The sequence below is a fragment of the Calypte anna genome, chromosome 1 (genome assembly GCF_003957555.1).
Source record: "Calypte anna isolate BGI_N300 chromosome 1, bCalAnn1_v1.p, whole genome shotgun sequence".
NCBI lineage: Eukaryota > Metazoa > Chordata > Aves > Apodiformes > Trochilidae > Calypte > Calypte anna.
In genome coordinates this window covers 163,827,356-163,848,789 of record NC_044244.1, presented here as the reverse complement: position 1 = coordinate 163,848,789, position 21,434 = coordinate 163,827,356, and the positions used below count along the sequence as shown (strand labels likewise).

General features: G+C 34.7%; 1 protein-coding gene across 1 annotated transcript in view; it reads right to left on the bottom strand.

The window, feature by feature from the left end:
- The window catches only part of DIAPH3 (diaphanous related formin 3), a 211,428-nt gene that overhangs the window by 72,079 nt on the left and 117,915 nt on the right, over nt 1-21,434 (bottom strand). Inside the window, exons 22-24 of the mRNA XM_030453061.1 lie at nt 19,455-19,584; nt 9,308-9,432; nt 1,130-1,294 (exon numbers count right to left, since the gene is read on the bottom strand). Of these exons, the coding sequence (XP_030308921.1) occupies nt 1,130-1,294; nt 9,308-9,432; nt 19,455-19,584 (420 nt within the window). The remainder of the gene's footprint in view (nt 1-1,129; nt 1,295-9,307; nt 9,433-19,454; nt 19,585-21,434) is intronic.

Here is a 21,434-nt window from a genome sequence, read left to right as displayed (position 1 = left end):
AAAACTGTTTATAGATGTAATTAATCAGCTCCAAACATAAAAAAATTCTCTGGTGAGAAATTTCTATCTCACTTCTCTGAAAGGTCACTTGTTAAAACTCTTAAATCACATTTTGCTAGAATTAAAAAAAAAAACCACAAAAGCAATTATTAAATTTGTAAGCATAATGAAAATGCATTTGCAATAAAAAAATACTTAAAAAAATAAAATCAGATATCCAAAACAGTTAAGGCTTCTATAATGAGCTAGTACATGCAAACATTTGTATACATAATGCTGATGCCCTGTGATACAAGGACAGAACAAATGTCCACACTTAAGACTATTTTTGATTAGCCTAAGGCAAAGCTCTGCTAACAATGAGTTTGAATTATGGATATAACTCTGTTCTGAGCTCTGTACAAAAGGAGCTACCCAATAACCTGGATCAGCCTTATCTCTGTTTGTCAAATACTTAAAATTAAAATATTTCAAATAATAGTTCTTAGCCTCTCCTCCCAAAATTCGTCCTTTTTAAAACAAGAAGAAGTAAGCATTTAAGTGCATAAAACCTACAATCCTAGAAAATCTATTGTCAGACACAAAAAAAAGGACCTTAGAAACAGACTGAGTCTGAGGAAAACATGCTATATTTTTAAGCCAGCATAAGGAGCTCTGAGTTTCCCTTGCAGGGAACCTGCTTAGAGATGTAAACCTTGAAACTGATCAAGTGCTGCAGGCACATGAAATATTAATTATAGATCTAATATATATAAATAGATAATAAATAGATAATAAAATTATTAGAATTTTAAAGTAAACAACAAGCATCCTTTAAGTAGAAAATGCAGTTGTATTTAAAAAAAGGTAGAGTTCCAGGTTTTTCCCCTTCATGTTACACATGCATGTAAGAGCCTTGGTTTTAAATTACATGCAGTGTTATCAGGAATTTCTGATTATTTCAGAAAGAAAAATCCACAGATAAGAATTCAAACCTCCTTTATCCTATGATATAATAATAATTTACGATGTACAAAGTTAAATTTCTGGTGTGAGTATCCGACAATATTTGAGAAAGAAGAAAATTATTTTTACTTTGTTCAGTAAACGAAAGATCAAAAACATTAAGAACAGAATAAACAGATCGTACCATGAACATTGTCCTGAAGTTGTTTAAGTCTGATAAAAACTCCTCTACAGAGACTTTCTTCAGATCAATGGCGTAATATCCCATCACATTCTGATAGAGTTTTTCCATGTTCTCATGCATCCGTGAAAGTTTCTGAAAATCTTCTTTGGCATGAACTAGAAAGCTGTATACTGCTGTTAAGGCTATAAGAATACTCAGTGAATCCAGCCAAAACCATGCTTTTTAATCAATAGTGATCTGTCTTTCATACTCATTTTCAATTTACATTAAATGAATAATTCCTTCCATGTCATATATGCTTCCTATTATTGATTGTCTATATTTGGCCTATAAATCAGGGTGCTTATGTCAAATTTTCTCTACCGGTTTAAAAGTAAAGATTATTCCAGCAGCATATAATTTTGTATGAAATGATAAGTATGGGTCTAATCTAATTTCAAATACTTTTGTAATTTATTTAGTATCACTATCTCCTTATTGAATTTAAAGGTTTAGGTATATAAATTATAGTTGACATGGTATTTAGGTACACCTTAATATACTTTAATATATCCAGAATATTTTAATATATCCAGAAACAGTACAGCTCCTACTAGAATTAGAGTAAAAAGAGAAACATTAATAAACAAAATGAAACAGTTTTAAAAACAAAAATCCATGAAAGATTTAAGACTCCATCCTAATATCCTAATGCACTTGTAGGAACACTGATCCATTGATTTCTGTTCCACCAGGTATTTATACTTTTTCTAAGGCTATCTGCAATGTTAATACAAGTTAATTAAAATAGAGGTGAAAGCAATAGAACTACTTCTACAAGAGACAGACAATTTATAAATAGCACCAAAACACTGCTTAAGTGAAATAAAAACTCCTAAGTTTATTGAGGACTTCCGATAATGTAGTTTGTCAAAGAAGCTCAAAGAAGACATTTTATGTGTTGGTTTTTCCTTATGTAGAACAACTTCATAAAGTGTTTACTTTAATGGAACAAGAACTAAACAAATATTTGTGTTCCATTATTTTCCTGCTGCATGAAAGACTATGAAAGACAAGAAATTAGTTTTACCTTGACTACCAGTTGTCCACCCCAACTACTGCAGAAGAGAAATTACTGTATTTGTAAACTTTATACTAGAGATATATACACTATGATCACTTTATTTTATGAAGCACAGGAATTTTAATCAAGTATAATATAAACTAGACAAATATAATTTTTGTCGACCCTGCTATTTTAAATACGCAGTAACAATTTACTGCTGGGTGACTGCTTTCATTCTTCAGGCTTTTTTGTGATGCACTCTTCTTTCAGTTTTGTTTAGAGGCTGAATCCCTCTTGAATTTTGTTATTTAATGTACTTCTGGTTTGTTAGCACTGCATCTAAAATACCAAGTAAGCAGTTATTTTTTTTTTTATTTTATGATTTAGAATACATGCCAAAAAATGTTCTCAGACCCATGCAGGAAAGGAGAAAAATTCATTTTCACAACATTCGTATTAGTCACTATGATTAGCTAGGCCTGTAAGGGCAGAACAGTCTCCACTATAACATTCCTGTAGAAAGGGTCTGACTAAATCCTAGATTTTCATGATTTTAAATGAGACACCTTCCATCACCCCACAAACACCTGATTTTATACTTTCTGTTCCTTTGACAAGGCTCCTTCACCAGTATGAGCATCTTTTCATGTTTCTAATGATTTCATAAGATGCAGCTCATAAGCAGCTTCAGACTACCTATGTTGAGTGACTCAAACAGCTCAAAAGAGATTGATGTTGTTGGCCCACTTTTTCATCCTTATTAAATTGAATCTCTCTCCCTTACTTAGCTCCCAAGATAAACAAAGCTTACAGGAAACTACCCTCCTTCTGAGCTGGGTTTCTTTAAAATTTTTAAGGATGTTAAAAAGCCATGGTGGGACAGCAAGGGCAGTTGATGAGAAGTTAGTATGCAACAGCTGCCCAATTATTAAATAAAAAAGGATTATGAGAAAAACCAACAACCATCCAAAGCAAAGCAATAAACAAGAGCAATAAAGTAGAACAGTAAAATTAATGCTGACTGAGACTAAAAACCAAACATTTCTTGGCACTGTTTATTTCTGATCTTTAAGATTAGGATACTTACTATTTGTAAGTGATTCTAAGATCATTAATAAAAGTTAGGGAAAACTACTGTATTTTTTGCAATTATGAGCCTGTTTATTTTCAGGGAATGGTAGGTTACAGGAAAATTAAATGAATTTGTTTTCTTGTTAGTATGTATAAATGGTATACATCAAATGTTGCAGTAACTTTCTTCAGTTTTCTACAAAGGAAAAAACTGAGAAAAAAATCTGAAATTATCAAGAAAATGTATACCTATCTTGTAAATTAATTATATACCAGTGTATATCCTAAGAAGAAACATGAGTGGTGGGGAGATGGGAGGGACAGAATTCCTGTGATAACCTGCAAGACATAGCTAAACTTAGAGCTGTGGTAACAGTGTCTACTTAGGCTTCTTGCTTGATATTGTTAAAATTGTCTCCCCTTGAGAACATGATGCACAATTTTAAACTAAAAATAAAGCACTATAGAAAGATGTTTTACTATCCAATATTTTAATGCCAGTCACAATCAATCCTGAAATTTTTTTTTCCATCTGGTGCATTATGGGATACCCTAAGCTCTTCACATTCTACTGAGACTCTGCTTCAATTTAGGTATTTTTAATAAGCCCTCTTCCTTTTTTCCTTAAATATGGCTTTTGTTAGCCAGCCCTAGCTAAACTAGAGACAACTGGGAATACTACTGAGTGCAGCAATCCCAACTGTAATTATTATGAACAGGTTGCTTTATATGCATTAGCAGCTACACAATTCATTGGCTTTGGATGAATGAAGACAGAAGTACAGCAGAGGTGTAACACAGGTGGGACGAGAAGGTAATCAAGAAGTTAGCTATTTGTTAACTTTTTCTGAAGTGGCTTAATTTCATGAACTGCCTTTTTTGACTCATGGGACTACAGATCATTCTGCTCATTAATGGAACAGGAAAGCAATGCAGGGCTGAGATGAGTAATATCAGTGGCAAATTTTCTAACTGCTGTATGTTTGGTCTTGCATATTCATGTCAGCTTTTTCCATAGTGAGTTGCTTGTCTGAAGCTTATACTGATTTTAATATATTGAGATATACAAAATGCTAACATAGTGCAGGGTATCAAGCAAAGTAAAAGCAGCTGTTACCATAGAACAGATAATAAATACTGTTAATCTGTACCAAACAATTCCTTTTAAAAAATCCTACATCCACCACTTGTGAATTTTTGACAAACTAACCTACATACTAATGGTAGACAACTGAAAAAAGGTATATGAATCTGCATAAGAACAAAAGACCAACAGGTGCATACATGCTGCATGTATTTTAGCAAAAAGCTCAAAATGGAATGGAGACTGCCACTACACTCACCAGTAATAGTCTCCAAAAAACCAGGCAAACCTTTTTGAAATCTGATGCAAAGACTTTGAGGTCACTTCAAACCAGCATTTTAAGAAATTATTTTCTACTAAGGCCAAAGGGCGTGGATGTTGTAGGGCTCTGTTGAGGATTTCCCATATCAGGTTCTTCAGATAACCGTTGCAATTGGCTGAAAAATGTGTCATACACGCTTCCTTTTAAATATATTCAGCAAGGTTCAACAGTAAAATTCTGCACAAGAATGTAGTAGTTCAAGAAACACAGAAATGTTCAGATTTTTAAATTAGTACCTTCTGAAGAGTATTTGTCAAAAAATACTTTTTCCTTGACTCACATGATATATTCTACTGTTTGCCTAAGCCCTACCTCACTACCTGTCCACACAGTCAACATCTTGACCTTCTCCCAAAGGGCACTATACAATCTTTTTTCACCTGATGAGTTCAGGTACTGTAATCTTCCAAAGGACTTAGGATGCAAGGACATCTTACAGATTTGAGTTTGTTTATGTTGCACAGACAGAAATTCAAATCATTTTAGAGACAGTTTAGAGGCAGTGTGTAGTCTCTTTTTTGCAGGTGTAATGGGTTTCTTCAGCCTCAATTTAATCCAGTTCTGACTTGGGTGCTGTTCCTTCTTTTTTCACAATGTCAACAAATCAACTTAAATGACAAGGGAAGGGGAACAGAGAACAGAATAAGAAGAAAGGACTTTATTCCTAGCCAAAATGCAGCAGCCAACTGATTGTCTCTCAAGTGTAAGTTCCATAAGTCATCAACACTACTTTCAGAGGTAGGCTGAAACTTGTCAAGAGTTTCCCAGCTGTTACTTAGAAAATCATAAATTGAGAGCTGGACTGAGAAAGAGCATGTTGCCTAAATGACTCAATTAAGCTTTTAATATGCAATATAAATTCTCACCATAAACCTTTTCAATGTGCAAGTGTATTTTGTTCACTGTTCATTTTTATTGAACATTTTACTCAATGGATTTAATAATCTACATAAATATCAATTCAATATTCTTTGACTTTCATAATTGGAGTAAGCAGAACTGCAATAAAACCTATGATTTCTTTTCAGCTAGTATATATGAGATGACTGACAAACTAGCAAAAATATATAGGAGAAATATTCATAACTAGACTTTGTCAATAAAAGAGTACTCCAACTGTGCATATATCCAACTTCCTAAAGAAACAAGAACGCTAATCAGTTCATTAGAGGCCTTTGGGTTGTGATATTTAGTGACAGGATGTAATAGCCTGCTTGTCCATGGAGCCTAATTGTACTCAGGGTGAAAAATCATTTCCAACAACGCATCATCCTTCCTTTTAAAGATTTCCTGCTGGTTTCTTTTTATGAGCTCTATGCTTTTCAAGACATCAGCATCATTCAGCTTTTCCTGTCATAGGAATAAAAGTAAAGACAGGTCCAGGCTTTATCACGCTGTGAAGGATTATATAACCTTTACATCAAACCTTTTCTACTTCGTAATTTATTGAAGTTCCTGTTTTTAAAAAGCAAGCTTCTTTAATTAGTGTCTTCACAGGCATTAACAGAAAACATATGCAACTTTTCTGTTTTAAAATCACTGCCAGTCTGCTGTGAGAGGTAGTGGGAGAGGGGAAACTATTCCAGTGCAAAATATTTACTGTTCAAAACATTTTATTTCAATACTCCAGTACAATTAAATATGTAATATGGTTGATTTACCTGTACTGATTTATTCTGAATAAGACCAAATATTCATCTCACTTGCTTTTGACAGCAGTTAGTACTTGGAGGAAACTTGGCAACTGTAGCAACTTGGCAACTAATGTAGTATTTAGAGTATTTAATTTCTAACAGCATGCATGTTAGTGATCTTTCTGAGCCAGTTACTCCTGGACTACTGCATTTAATAGTTCTAGATGTACTATCTAAGCCTTACATGAAATTAATTTACAGTTTCAGCCCTTACAACATCTTGAAAGTAAATGCTACAGTTTGTCTGCTGTGTAAGAAAGCATTTCCAATACTATGTTTTAACCTGATGGACGGTATTTCACCTGGGTTAAATCCTGGATTTATAAGACTTGATTTTCCACCTACACAGTCCTAATCTTTACAAACATCCCTTATGCAGAAACTATTGCCTTCTGATGATTGTTACTGTTCTCTGCCATCTCACTAGACATAGATTGCATTTTCTGAGATGGGATGGTGGAAGTACTCCACATATGAGTATACTGATTTTTATAGCAACTTTGTTTTCTTCTTCTCTTAACTGCATTTGTTCTCTGTTGTTCTGCTATTTTTTTCTTCAGATCTATTATTCCATAACCATGATAGTTCACCTTCTCTTTTGTCAGCATCTTCCAGTGTCTCCCTTTTGAGATGAGTTTTTTTGTAAAGATATTAATTCAGAAAAAAAAATCATTCTACTTTTGCCCAAGAAATATATTTCCTTGGAAGTCTTTGTTAATATGCGTTCTTGAAAGGTGCATAGAAATTCAGTTAAGTTCTGCTAGCTGTCCTACATTTATCAGCATGCAGAAATAGATTTGCAAGAGATGGTTTCTCTTTAAAAAACACACCCCATCATATTACATCTCCCATATACACATATTGGTTCTATTTTTATTTAGTTTTCATAATTTCTATGCACACGGAGGCCACACTTGCAGATCCTCCTTGCAGACCTTTTAAAAAATGTAGATGCTTCTTTTCATCTTTTTTTCCTCTGGTGTCTTGGGCTAGCTTCATGTAAGAATCAGTAGTCCAATAGGTTTATATCTGAGACAATATTAAAATACTTTAATGACTTTTCTGATCACTGGTTACATCTGGGCATTTATTGCTGTTTATGTTTGTATTTTCCTTTAAAATACTTCACCAATTCCTTCATCTGAGATCAACCTTCCATTCACAATATTGCACAGTGTGGTCAGCTGAAGTTCTTCCTAGACAAAACTGATGCAAAGAACAAATTTAGCTTTATGGGTAAAGATTACCTTGGCTACCTACATCTTTTATGGCAGAATTATAACTTTTGAGATGCTTGAAAAAGACAACATATAGATCCTCCTTTGAACTTCCTAAGATGATAATTTTCCTTTTTAAGAGATCAACTAAATGCTTTAGTGTTCTTCATATACAGAGATAGAATTTCAATCCTTAGGAAAGTTAAGGTATTTACTGACAAGGTCTGGCAAATTAACATATTTAACCGTTATCATATTTTACCTTTCCACACTAATTCTCTACAACTGTGACTTACTCTATCTTAAATACAATTTGTAAACTTATTTCACAGCATTGCACTTACAACCTGCCATCCAGTTTCAGAGATGCCCAATACATCAATAACAAAGAAGGGAAAAGAATCAGCTTACATAGCATTTTTTAAAATTTATTTTAGATGTTCATATTAGCATAGAAGTACATATTTATTCCTGAACTTACCTTTTCTGTCCTCTCCTACTTATATGAAGCTAATATTTTCAGGGTACTGTTCACTCTTTCTCAAATTGAACTTTGCTAATTTCTTCCATAACTGTTTGAAAGGTATGGAAGTCTTATAACAACATCTCCAAAGAAAGATATTTATTAAATTATCTATTTTCCTCAATTAAATTATCTATTTCCAGTCATCAGCTTAAAAATGCAAAACGTTATAGGGTATTTTAACTGCCAACATCTGGATTATTTTGGACAAGATGATCATCGTAGGCCCCTTCCAACTGCAATAGCTTATCCTATTCTGTTGGATTTAGAAAAATCTGTCCTTTTTATAAGTTAGATTTCTTAACAGTTACCTCCCATTTCTAAATTTCTAGACTAGACCTAATTTTCTTAGCCAAGCACAGGCTTTGCATTGTCCTAGCATTGTTTCTGAGAAAACTATCATGAATTTATTATTCTCCAACTTCCTAGGAATAGTTTACTTTCCCCACAGGATGCCTCTCCTAGTTCTCCTACTATGCTACTGGCTTCTTCAGAGACAAAATTTATGTTTCATACTATAGGGATACCATGCCGGCAGGATGCAACATATCTCAAAAACACATTCAGCTGGAAAAGAAAGCAGCAACAAATAGAATAACCTCACCAAAAATGCCCGACCATACAAAAAATTAGTAGTGACACTGAAAGGTTACAGATAACCCACATTGTCCAGAGAAAGCCTAAAGCTAAGCTGCAGACACTTTGATTGCAGCTAGACTACTGAGAAGTAAACTGGTCCTAATGCAGCAAACCCCAGTGTATTCACTTGGCTTCAGGGTCGCTTGCCATGTTTTATTTAATAGTATGAGATAAATCAAGAGGACTGTGTCCTGAGCCCCCTGGCTTTATACATAGCAAAGGAGTCTTCCAGCTAAATAATAACCAAGCCATGTCTGCTCAAGAAATTTCAAATTGTCTTTTTATCAGCTGATATTTCTGCTTCCTGATTAGTCTCAGTGCCAAGCCTGTATGACCATCATCTTGCAGGAAAGTTTAAGTGAAATAATGTTTTTTTCTGCTTTAATTAAATATCTTCATGTCTTAATGAGGGAGACAGGCAGTAAAGTTGGTTGTGGGTTTTGCAGTAAGCTGTGAGAAAACATTACAGAGACTAGAGAGAAATTATTCAAAGAAATATAAAGTCTAAGGTAATGCAGTCAAATTACTTCTTGGGGCGTTATTTTGTTTGTGCGTTTTCTTTAAAAATTACTATAAAGGATATTGACATTTTAGCTATAAACTTATCGTGCTTATCTTCAGGAACTGGAAAAGTCTGCAAATCCTTCTCAAGCTGTTGGAGTTGCCTCTCCATCTGCTTCAAGCTTTTCTCCAGGTTTTCTGCTGAGACTAAAACACAGAATATTCATTTCATTAACACCTTAAACAAGAAATACTGTCTGTAAAATACATCAGTTAAAGCCTTACCAAATAAGTATACTGTTTTTAATTCTGAAATAAAAGCATTCTGAACAAATTGCTATACAAGATGAGGGGTTCACTCAACAGTGTTCACTTCCCCTCACTCATGCAGCTGGCCTTATTCTCAATTAGTGGTATGCTGTTTGAACACTGGATTTTGTTTTATTTTTATGCTCAAGGTTTTGCACTGCAATTAGAAGTCTTTTTTACATAACCTGAGGTGTACATATGCAAGTCTGTCTCTTCTGATTAACCAAAGAACAAGTTTTGAAGCTACTCCAAGAACCACAAAGGTTTCTTCAATCTCATTCTGTTAGAAAATTTGAACATTTGTATGGATGATCGTGAAGAAAATTAGACTCCCAAAACTGAGAGAAAATGGGTCTATTAAACAGCTATGCATGAAACCTAAGACTCAATTTCCTTGTGTGAAAGCATGATGCCTGGTAAAAAATACAATGGAATTTGCCAGAGTGAAAGTGCTTGATAAGCTGGAGGAAAGTGCAAGCACTGGAGAGGGTGCAGCAGAGCAAAACAGTGACTTAGAAAAAAAATGTAGACAGGAAACATAAGGGATTTACGGAAGGATGTAGAGAACCTGTGAATTCTCTTTATCAGAAAAATACGACTTTCAACAATTTGAAGCAATGCATGTACATTGAACAGTTGATTGATAAATTATTAAAATATCAAGACCATAAGAGTAACCTAAGGAGATCTCTGATTGGCATATATTCTGTCTTAGATTTATATTATTGAAATCAGTCAAAATCTATTTCCTCATTGTTATGAAGTAAATGTAACATTTAAATATGTTTCACAGGAACAATACGGCTAGGTAAGAACATATTGTGAATTTTAGTCTCTTGACTTGTTTTTATTTTCTTTTACTTTCATTGTTTATTTAATTCATAATATACTGTACTAATAAAGGTAAAGCCACTGTAAACTTCATCTAGAAAATGCTGGAGAAAGTTTGTAGCCCTACTAAGATCTGCAGTGGATCTATGAGTTCATTCTCTAAATAAGAGTTCTGGATGGAAAATATAGGATACACACATTGAACAACAAATCTTTCTCCCATAAATGCCTGACAGAGTCCACAAAGAACTAGCATAAAATGTTGCATAGCAACTGCAATCCCATTCATAGCAAAAAGGTTAACACAACTATAAAATGATCCATGGTAACTTGCTAAAATGCTACTCTAACCTCAAAACCTCGAAACAAAACCAAACCAAACAATTCAGAGAAAATCAAGTTTTCTAAAAAGAATGAGGGAATATAAATTGACCCTGTAGAATTCAAGATCCTTAGGGCAGTGAGAAAAGTGCAAAATAAGCTGATGGCACTTGATATTTAAAAGGGCAGACTTTGGTCTCCAAGGATCTGCTTGGTAGGGTAGAATGGGACAGAGCCCCAGATGGGAAGCAAGACAGAAAAGCTGGTCCATATTTAAGGATCACCTTCTGCATGCCCAGGACCAATGTGTCCCAGTGAAGAGGATGGCAGGCAGGAGTGCCAATGGCTAAGCAAGGAATTACAGCACCTACTTAGGGTTGAGTTAAAAACTACATTTACAGAGGGTGGAAGTACAGAGAAATAGTTTGCTGACAACATCAAGTTGTCTGGTGAAGTCAACACACTGGAGGGAAAGGATGCCATCCAGAGGGACCTTGACAAGTTTGTGAAGAAGTGGACTCATGCAAACTGCATGAAGTTCAACAAGGCTAAATGCAAGGTTCTGCACCTAGGTTCAGGCAATCGCATGCATGAATACAGTTTGGGAGGAGAAAGGACTGAGGACAGCTCTGAGGAGAAGGACTTGGGGGTGATAGTGGGCCAGAAGCATAACATGAACCATCAATGTGTGCTTGCAGCCCAGAAAGCCAACTGTGTTCTGGGCTGCATCTAAAGAAGCACAGAAAGTCAGTTGAGGGAGTTGATTCTCCCCCTCTACTCTGCTCTTGTGAGATGCCACCTGGAGTATTGTGTCCAGTTCTGGAGTCCCCAACATAAGATGGACATAGAGCTCCTTGAGTGTGCCCAGAGGAGAGCCACAAAAATTATCAGAAGGCTGGAGCACCTCCCCTGTGAAGACAGGCTGAGGAAATTAGGGTTGTTTAGGCTGGAGAAGAACAGCTTTGAGGTGACCTTATAGCAACCTTCCAATATCTGAAGGGGACCTACAAAAGAAATGGGTAGGACTTTTTGCATGGGTGCGCAGTGAGAGAACATGGGGCAATGATTAAAACTGGAAGAGGGGAAATAAGGTTAGACATGAGAAAGGAATTCTATTCTGTGAGGGTGGTGAGACGCTGGAGCAGGCTGCCCAGGGAAGTTGTGGACGCGCCCTCCCTGGAGGTGTTCAAGGCCAGGTTGGATGGGGCCTTGAGCAACCTGATCTAATGGAAGGTGTCCCTGTCCATGGCAGGGGAGTTGAAACTACATGATCTTTAAGGCCCATTCCAACCCTAGCCTATGATTCTATGAAATATGTTCATATTATAATTTATAACTTGATTTGGTTTATAATCACAATTTTTAATACCCTCTGTTGAGTTAAAAACACTATTAGCCAATTGTATGCTAAATTTGGCACATTTTCATTCAGCAATTTATAAATACAAACCATCACCAGGTAGGCTTGCTGGCTTCCGTACTTAGGAAACTGCCTTGTTCGAGAAGCATAGCTAAAATTAGAAGCTGAAAATGTCAACTACAGATGTGTCTCAGTATTCCCAGGTTCCAGAAACAAACCAGATTTTAATATAAAGTCATACTTCTGCTGCCCTAAGAAGTCTTTAAGGATAGGAATACACAATTTTAAGACATTCGTTTCCTTAGAAAGCTGCTCAGAAACACAGAAGTAACAACTTGTGCTTTGTCTAACAATAGGACTCTTCACAGTATAGTTTGTCTTTCATAAAGAGTTCACAGCATAAAATTCAAATTACATATTTATAAAATGTCAGAATGATCTGACTTAAAACAAGTATGCTGGTATTAGTCTGTTACTATTGTCTTTGCATCTGTCACTGTTGTGAAAGTAGATGGAAAAAAAATCAAATAAGCAGCCTTCTGACAAAAAGATCACATGAAGTGTCTGTCAACCTGCCACTGAGCCCCTCTAGAAGACACGATATAAAATATGAAGGGACACAGAAGAATGGCAGAAGAGGGGAAAAAAAAATCCCTAACTTTGACTCTTAATCCTGGGAGGATTCAGGTATAAACCCAAACCGAATTGAACTAATGAACTCATATCACAGATTGGAAACAAAGGCTGAGGTTCTGAATGCTAGTGAGCCCACGACCAAATTATTCATTGAATACAATACATGTGTGCTTGAGTGGTCTTCAGATGCAGCCTGATAACATATGTGTCTTTTTATAACATACACTTTAAGCTCAGAACTTTAAAACTTGAAAACAGATGCCCCCAAATAACTAGAATTTCACTGATGGTTCGTTATTCATCATTGGATTCATTCTGAAAGAAAGAAGTGGTTGCCAAGGCAAGAAGACAAAACCAGTCAAGCAACACATATGGCACCTGTATATTCACAGCTAATTTAGGATATAAATGTAAATAACTGCCTGCTTTGAATATGAAGGATAGTGATTAATAATTCAGAATGTGCCATTACCATGAAATGTTAATTACTATCCTTCTAGCAAAGTTTTTTTTAAAAAAAGTTTAAAACTGGCCAGATTTATCATTCTTCTAAAGAATCTCATCAATTCAGTCTCTAACTCCTTGAGACAGACATATAGGTAGTGAGATACACAGGACCACATATACAGATATATGAACTTGAAACACTTCCCTTTTCATTAAAAATAAGCTCCGTAAGGGTCTATACAACTGCACAACACAAAGATTTTCTTCACAGATTTTCACTTCCATTCTTCCTTCCGTCATTTTAAGGTTCCTCTCACAACTAATTCTTGAATTATCCATTTGATTCCTTGCTTTTTTTCTTTTGTCTCTAGAGAGTAGTGGTAATATAACAGGTATAGACAAGAGTACAAGGAAAAACAAAACCAAACAAAACCAAACAAACAACATAAAAAAAAACCCCAAAAACCACCACAGAACTGTAGAAATATTAAAAATGTACTTGAGCCACACCATGAGTTTCCCTTTGAAAATATTTAATACCCCTCATATCTTAAATGGTGCAGTGGCATAATGGTGCAGTGGCATATTTTTATATCTTAAATGGTACAATTCTGTAAAATAGAGAGGTAATTTTTAGCCTAAGATTTTCAAGATAAAGAAAACAACTCCTTTTCAAATAATTTAAAAAACAGTAGCCACAAAAATAGCTTCCTTTTCAGTCTTCTGAAAGAATCTCTTTCACACAGTTTAGAGCATGAAATACTTTTCTAGCCTAAGTACTGGACAAATCATAGAATCACAGAATAGCAGGGGCTAGAAGGAACCTAGAAAGATCATTGAGTCCAACCACCTGCCAGAGCAGTATCATCAAAAAGTAGGTCACACAGGAATGAGCCCAAGCAGCTTTTGAATGTCTCCAAAGAAGAAGACTCTAAAACCTAAATATTTACTTTATAACTTTCTCTATTGCTTAGTGCACAGCAATACTATGAAATTAATTGCTAAAAACATGATACAGTCTTGACAAAAAAAGAAAAGAATCGCCTTTTTTATATTTCTTGTTCTTTTTAAACAACAATATGTCAAGCACGCTTTTTCCAAGTGGGATGTTTTGTCTGTCATTGTTTTGCTACACTCAGATATTTATTTTAAGGCTAGCACTATTACTTTAGAGAGTGAAATACAAATCAAACAAATTTTTAATTCCTATTACTGTTTATATCTTAAGCCATAACACTTAGTATTTGCTATCCTGAGCATTACATTTATATAATCACTATTATAAGAAATGTAGCTCAGCCTTAAAGCATACAGTTGGCTTTTTCCACAAAGGAAAATATTTCTCAAGAAGGCAATTACTTTTTTGCTAGGCACATAGATCTTATTTCTAAACTAATTTGTACTTGCAGCAACGTAATTAAGAGAAATATTTTTGTCTTTATTAGCCCCACACCCACCCTTTAGCCCTCTTCCGGACTGTGATATTATAAGCATCCTCTGTACTAACAACTCTTAATTTTGTCCTATCACTTAATTTCTCTAGGACATTTCTACTCCTAGTAATAGTAAATCTTTACTGAAGTAACAGTAAGTCCTTAGAAATCATAAAACTGCTGCCCAAACGAGCAAGTTCCTTTAAAAAATAAGAATGGGACTTGGTAGTTAGGTTAAAGGTTGGTAGATTCGGGTTACGGTTGGATAGTCTTGAAGGTCTTTGCCAACTGGAATTATTCTATGATTCTGTGAAAATTAAGAAGTACATTCTTATTCATACAGTTATTTCACTAATTCTCATTTCATCCAACTTTGATAGCAATTTCCCATAGAGCATAAAATTAAATTCTTTACTGGCTATGACAAGTAGTGGCTGAACTTAAGTGCACATTTCTTTCAAGATTTTTTTTTTCACTGGAATACTCAGTTCCTTCAACTGTCACTAGACTAACTTAGAAGAGTATTCAACTCTTCTAAAAGTATACATTGGCTTCTTTCTATATAAACTAAGGCAATGGTTTGGGTTGGACGGGACCTTAAAGATCATCTATTTCCAGCCTCCCTGCTTCCTTCAACTACCCACTAGAACATGTTGCTCAAACCCCTGTCCAACATGGCCAGCAATGGGGCACCCACAAGCTCCATAGGCAGCCTCTTCCAGTGTCTCACCACCCTCACAGTAAAGAACTTCGTCCTAATATTTAACTTAAATCCACCATCTTCCAATTTAAAGCCATTACATCTTGTCCTATCACTATGTGTTCTAGTATTAAGTCCCTTTCCAGCTTTCCTCTAGGCCCCCTTCATGTATTTTAAGACTCCTATAAGGTCTCCCCAGAGCCCTCTCTTCTCCAGGGTGAAGACCTTCAACTGTTTCAGCCTGTCCTCATATGAGAGGTCCTCCAGCCCTCTGATCATCTTCATGGTCCTCCTCTGTACTTTCTCCAGCAGCTCCATGTCCTTCTTATGCTGGGGGACTCAGAGATGAACTGGGTAGTTGAGATGGGATAAACCCTGTTTTCACTGTAAGGTTGATTCCTAAAATTTTTGAGTGTTACAGATCTGTATATACCAAAAAGCTGCAATATAAGTCATTTGTCACATTTTTCTCTTGCCATTCATGGAAATCTCGGCAATCTAGTTTCAACTATATTTAATAAATCTAACAAAAAAACTTTCAAAAACCTAACAAAACCGCAAACTGCATAAATGAAGCTACTATACCTAATAGCTGAATTATTTAAAATAACGTATGAGAATGAACAAGGGTACTGCTCCTTTTTCAATACTATGAAGAACTCTCTTTACTCTCTGAAAAGCCATCAAAAGAAGATAAGAGACTGAAAATATGGACCTCTGAAAAAGGTTGGTAGCAAGTCCCCTGGGTATACTTCATAGCCATAATTCTCAAAAACAATTGTTTATGGCAACAAAAACATCCCATACATAACATAAAAAATATAAAAGAAACTATCATTAATAATAATTAATTTTCAGGAAAAAATAATAAAGATAAAATTGTTACCACATTAGTTGCAAACATTTTTCAAAGTAAATCTCTGAATGGGCTACCAGTCCACACTATAAACCTGATACAAAAATTTAGAAACTTGAGTAATCTGCAAGATAATGGAACCATCTATTGCTTTTGGTACTGACTGAGTCTAACACAATATGGACTAACTCATAAAGTTGGTGATGTTTTCTGAAAGCACAAAATGTCGTATCCAACCCAACCCAACCCAACCCAACAATCCTCGCTACCTGAAAACAAAGCCTGTGAATTTCCTATTTAAGACAAAACAAAAAGCCCAAGTAATGCTCAGCAGAAAGAAAGTTAGTTAAGAGTACTTTGCCATACACTTTCAGAAATCACATGATGAAAAAAAACCCAAAACACTTTACTTTTGACATACAGATTGCTTACAAAATATATATTATTATTGTACTCACACTGTCTTAATGTTTTTAAATATTGTGGATGGGTGCTGTTTTTAATGAATAAGATTAAAAGTCACATTTGCAATTTGGTTCTTGGCTTAAAAAAAACCAAACCAAACCAAATCAAACCAAAGGAAAAAAAAACACCCTCCCCTACCCCCAACCTATTACTTATGAAAAACTGAATAAAGAGTAAAAAATTCAAAAAAACAAAGATAAATTACAAGGAGTAATCACTTTCAGAAAAAGGAAACCCTGTAGTTTTGCATTATTATTATAATATATATTGCAGACTCCCAACTTCGTTACCTGTAAGGCCTGTGTAAATGAGGGTCAATTGGATAAAACAGCAGCCAGGATAAATAAAATCTTTAGAATACCATAAGATAAGAAAATAGTAAAGTGTATTAAATTACCAAAATACTTCTTGTCTGGAATACTAATAGAAAAGTGAGAAAGTCATTATGTTTAAAAGAAGAGACAGCTTTAATTACATGAGTCTTCAGGAACTGTCATATCAGAAAGCTCATTAGCTGTAATGAAAGTTCCTCCTGCTGATCTAAGTGTACTTAAAAACCTGGATTTCTAATACTTCAAAGCAAAAAAGGGTATCTTTAATTCATGTAACGTAACAGTGAATTAAGCCTACTTCTAGTATCACGAAAGTAGAAACGAAAACTTCAGCACATAACAGAAAAAAGCAAAACAAATTAAATACCTTGAAGTAAACCACAATTGAACAGGTCACATGCCTCTTGCTGATTGCCTTCCAAAGTGAAATTTAAAAAACCTGAACATTTATTTTTCCAATGCAATACTTAATTCACATAATGTGACTATTTTGTCATTTATAAAATACTATACAAGTTAGCTGCACAACAGACTTTATCACTGCTTTTAGTCCTGGAATTGAGATTAGAATCTTACTCTGTGACAAATACTGGACAATATTTATTGAAATTAAAGGAATAAGAACGTCTTTTCTAAAAAGGACAAAAAGAAACCCAGTTGCTAATTATGATAGTGTTTTAATGTTCACTATTTTGAAACAGAAATAACTTAAAACTACTCTCTCAGGAATGAGCAAGTAAAAAATAAAAACCAAAAATATATAAGGTAGTTAGTAGCTAATCTAAATCTACCCTCTTCCAGCTTAAAGCCATTACCCCTTGTCCTGTCGCCACATCCCTTGTAAGAAGTCCCTCCCCAGCTTTCCTATAGGCCGTCTTCAGGTACTGTTAGGTCACTATCAGGTCTCCCCAGAGCCTTCTCTTCTCCAGGATGAACGACCCCAGCTCTCTCAGCCAAATGCAGGAGAGAGTCTAAGCCTTCAAAATCCAAACTTTGTTCTACCACAACCAGTATTGCTTCTGGAATAAGCTTATTTGATCAGATGATCATAAAGAGGGAAGATTTTTTTTTACTATCAGTCTCCTTATCAGCCATAATAGTGTCTTGTAAAATCTGCTGTTTCTCAGCTCATTGTAGAAGTCTCAGTGTAAATTGTTCACTGCCATTCTTTGTCAACTTGCTTTCCTAAACATGTTACTCCAGTATGTTGGATACGGCTGATCACAAACACAGATTTTTTTAAATGACCTTCTGGTAAACTCAAGCAAAAAAACCCACTTCATTAAAAATTTACTTTTCATAAGTTGGTGCATTTTAAATAAACAAGCTTCATGAAAAAAACACTTTCTGCAAAAATGTTAAAAGGTTTAAAAAAAAAAAAAAAAAAGCCATGAGCTGCAGTGTTTGGGATCTCCAGACTTTCCAGTACAGAAGTCATTTCTCAAAACAAAATGGAATTTTTGCAGGTAGTGTCACGCTAACTTGTTAAAGCCATCCTAAGCCTTTTTCTGTGGTTCTATGAAAATAATGCATAAAATACTAAATTTATATACAGGAGAAACTCCCTCTACTACTGTCACAAACACTTAGATGGAAGGCTTGAAGCTTCTGACAGCTGTTTAAAAATACTTGTACTTCTAAGTGGTTATAATGCACCAAATAAAATTGGAAATTGTAAGAACCATGATAACAGACAGTGAACGCTATGCAAGTGACCACTATCTCAAGTTCTGGATCAGAAGCAGGTTTTGCAGAGCTGTATTTTGTGGCAGGGAGACTGAGTGAGGCATAACAGTGACACTGTACAAAGCAGTAGAGATAAACAGTGATATTTTCCAAACTGACATAAACTAAAAAATGATTAACGGAGACAGCCCGTCCAATCTATTCCTGCAAGAGTATGACAGTGCTGAGGCCGCATCAATTTATAACTCCATGCTTAGTCAGTTTAAATTACTTAAACTGTGATAAAATATGGAGAAGGGACTCTTAATTAAGAAATTTACTGCAAAAAATCTGCTGCTGCATATACTGAGATTTACCATACTCTGTGCTGCCTGATGAAGTGGTAGAAAGAGGAATGTATTTTTCCAGACCTCAAATGCTAATGTTGCATGAAAAAAACATATGGGAAAGATAAAACTGTTCTGATTCATGTTCAGAAAAGAGTTTAAAAATTACGTGACAGCCTGTCTACATTTCTGAATTAAAAGACACAGTGATTGTACTCTACTTACCATATCAAAGTTTGAAAGATGGAAATAATTTTAAGATGCGTTCATAGAAAAGAACTTCTACAAGAAATGTGTTTCTGACAGTCAGTCTTAAAGATCTGTTAGAAGAAATTTAATGGGGAATCCTGCAGTAAATAACAGAGGACTGAAAAATAAATACTATCTCCAAGATCACCTGCAACAGTTCAAATATAGAATATTAATGTCCATTTTAAAAATAATGTTAGTATAAAAAAACCCCACAATCTCACATAAAATACACTGCAGTGCACACAGAATGAAAACTTTTAGTTAGTTACACAAACCTTTACTAGCTTTATCTAAATGCTGAAAATCCTCAACAAAATTCAGGACATCCTGATAGCTTTCTTCACAAACTTCCACAAGGAAATGGAGTAATGTTGTCTTTTGATCTGCTGACTTTGTGTCCTTCAGCTAGAGAGAAAAAAGGGCATGTTAAAACATTGAGAGTAAGATTACTTCTGACTATTTTGATAATTAATATATATTACTAATTGTGAACCCAAGATAGGGAAGAATAAACTGTTGAACTCGTATAAGTCTTTTGAAGAAAACCCAAAATTAGCACTAAGCAAGTAGAAAACTCGGGTTAGGTTTGTTTGTCTCAGCTTTAAGACTGATTCTTAGCTTGGTTACTATGAAAAATACAAGTGACCAGCAATGGTGTAGCTGAAGCAATAAGGTAAAACCAAAAACGTTACCTTCCTTTCCAAAGAGGGTTCAAAACATGACACAGAACACTGGGAGCAAGATCCATTTCAATTTAAAAATACACACACTTTTTTTATTATTATTATTTTTTTTTTTTTTTTAAATACATGGCCAGTTTTCCCATAGTTGCAAACTTCTTAAAGATGTTTTTTTTCACGTTTTGTTTTGTGGTTCCAAAAATAACCTCAAAGAATACTTAAAGGGCATTTTATTGATTTAATTTAAAAATTAAATCAGAGTATATTGTCTGCTTTTCCCACAGTGTCAAAAGTCAGTGATTATTTTCAAGGATCAAAATGACACTATCTTACTAAATATGATGAGCTAAACTCTTATGAAATATGCTAAGCTCTTATGTTCTACTTCAGGCAAGTGGATTAATAATAATACAATACAATTTTCAAAATAATCAGAAAATGTATAAAAATAACAAAAAATATATTCTATTGTCATTAACTGCATGCAATGCTATAAAATAAGTTAATTCTACTGTGTTGGGAATGTCAGTGATAAATATCCCAGTAACTGAAACCTTCCATAGAATTTCTACAATGTGACACTGTTAAAAATATATGTAGTCAACAAAAGTTAGTTTAAAAAATAAACCAGTATAAAAAAACATGCACTAACTTTAATATATCAGTACTTAATAAATGACTGAGAATTAGCATACCAATATCCTATCTCTCTTCTGAGAATATACATGCATTTTCTCTGATGCTGAACTATTACAGTTCAGTTCTACATGGTTTAGGGAGAAGGCAAGATATGGAATCCTTTTCTGAAAAGTGAATAGTTCACATAGCTCCCTGTGCACAGGTGGGCACCACTGAAGAAGAGCAAATAAATCATATATTCTTCAAATAGTACAGAAACCAACAACTTTCAAGGACAAGAAGTCACTGAAAATTTTTTAATTAGTCAGAAACCCTACTGAAAATTGCTGTGCAGACCACCAAGCAGTCTGCAACTTGCAGCTTTTTAATCTGGGGCTTTGAAGAGTCCTTGAATGGCTTTTTTCCTGTTTTAGAATTAATATTTTTAATAGGTGAACCAGTTTATTATTCTCAGAACAGAGGAGATTAATCATTGAGCAACACACAACATACAGTTAAGAAAATCCCAAAAACTACACATACATAGTTTTACCTCTGTGTTTCCAGACAAAGTGATCTGTCTGTGTAAGACACAATTTCATAACCATTGAAGGTCTGGCACTCACGAGCTTCCTAAATGAGGCCACAATTGGATGAGGTGAATTAGGAATTAGTGACCACTACCCTGCTACACACTGGACTGGATAGTCTAGTTAGCTCTAAAACCCGGTTGTCAAATCCATTCTGGGGGGTTGAAACTAGATGACCTTTAAGGTCCCTTCCAACTCAAAATATCCTGTGATCCTATAATTCTGTAGGTATTGCATTCAACACTCCAGAAATATAGAGATAGAATTCTTCTAAACTTGGCATAGTATGGGTGATAATTTTTAAAATGTAGTAGTTTATCTATTAAATATAGTAATGTATTAAATGTAAAAATGTAGTTTATCTATT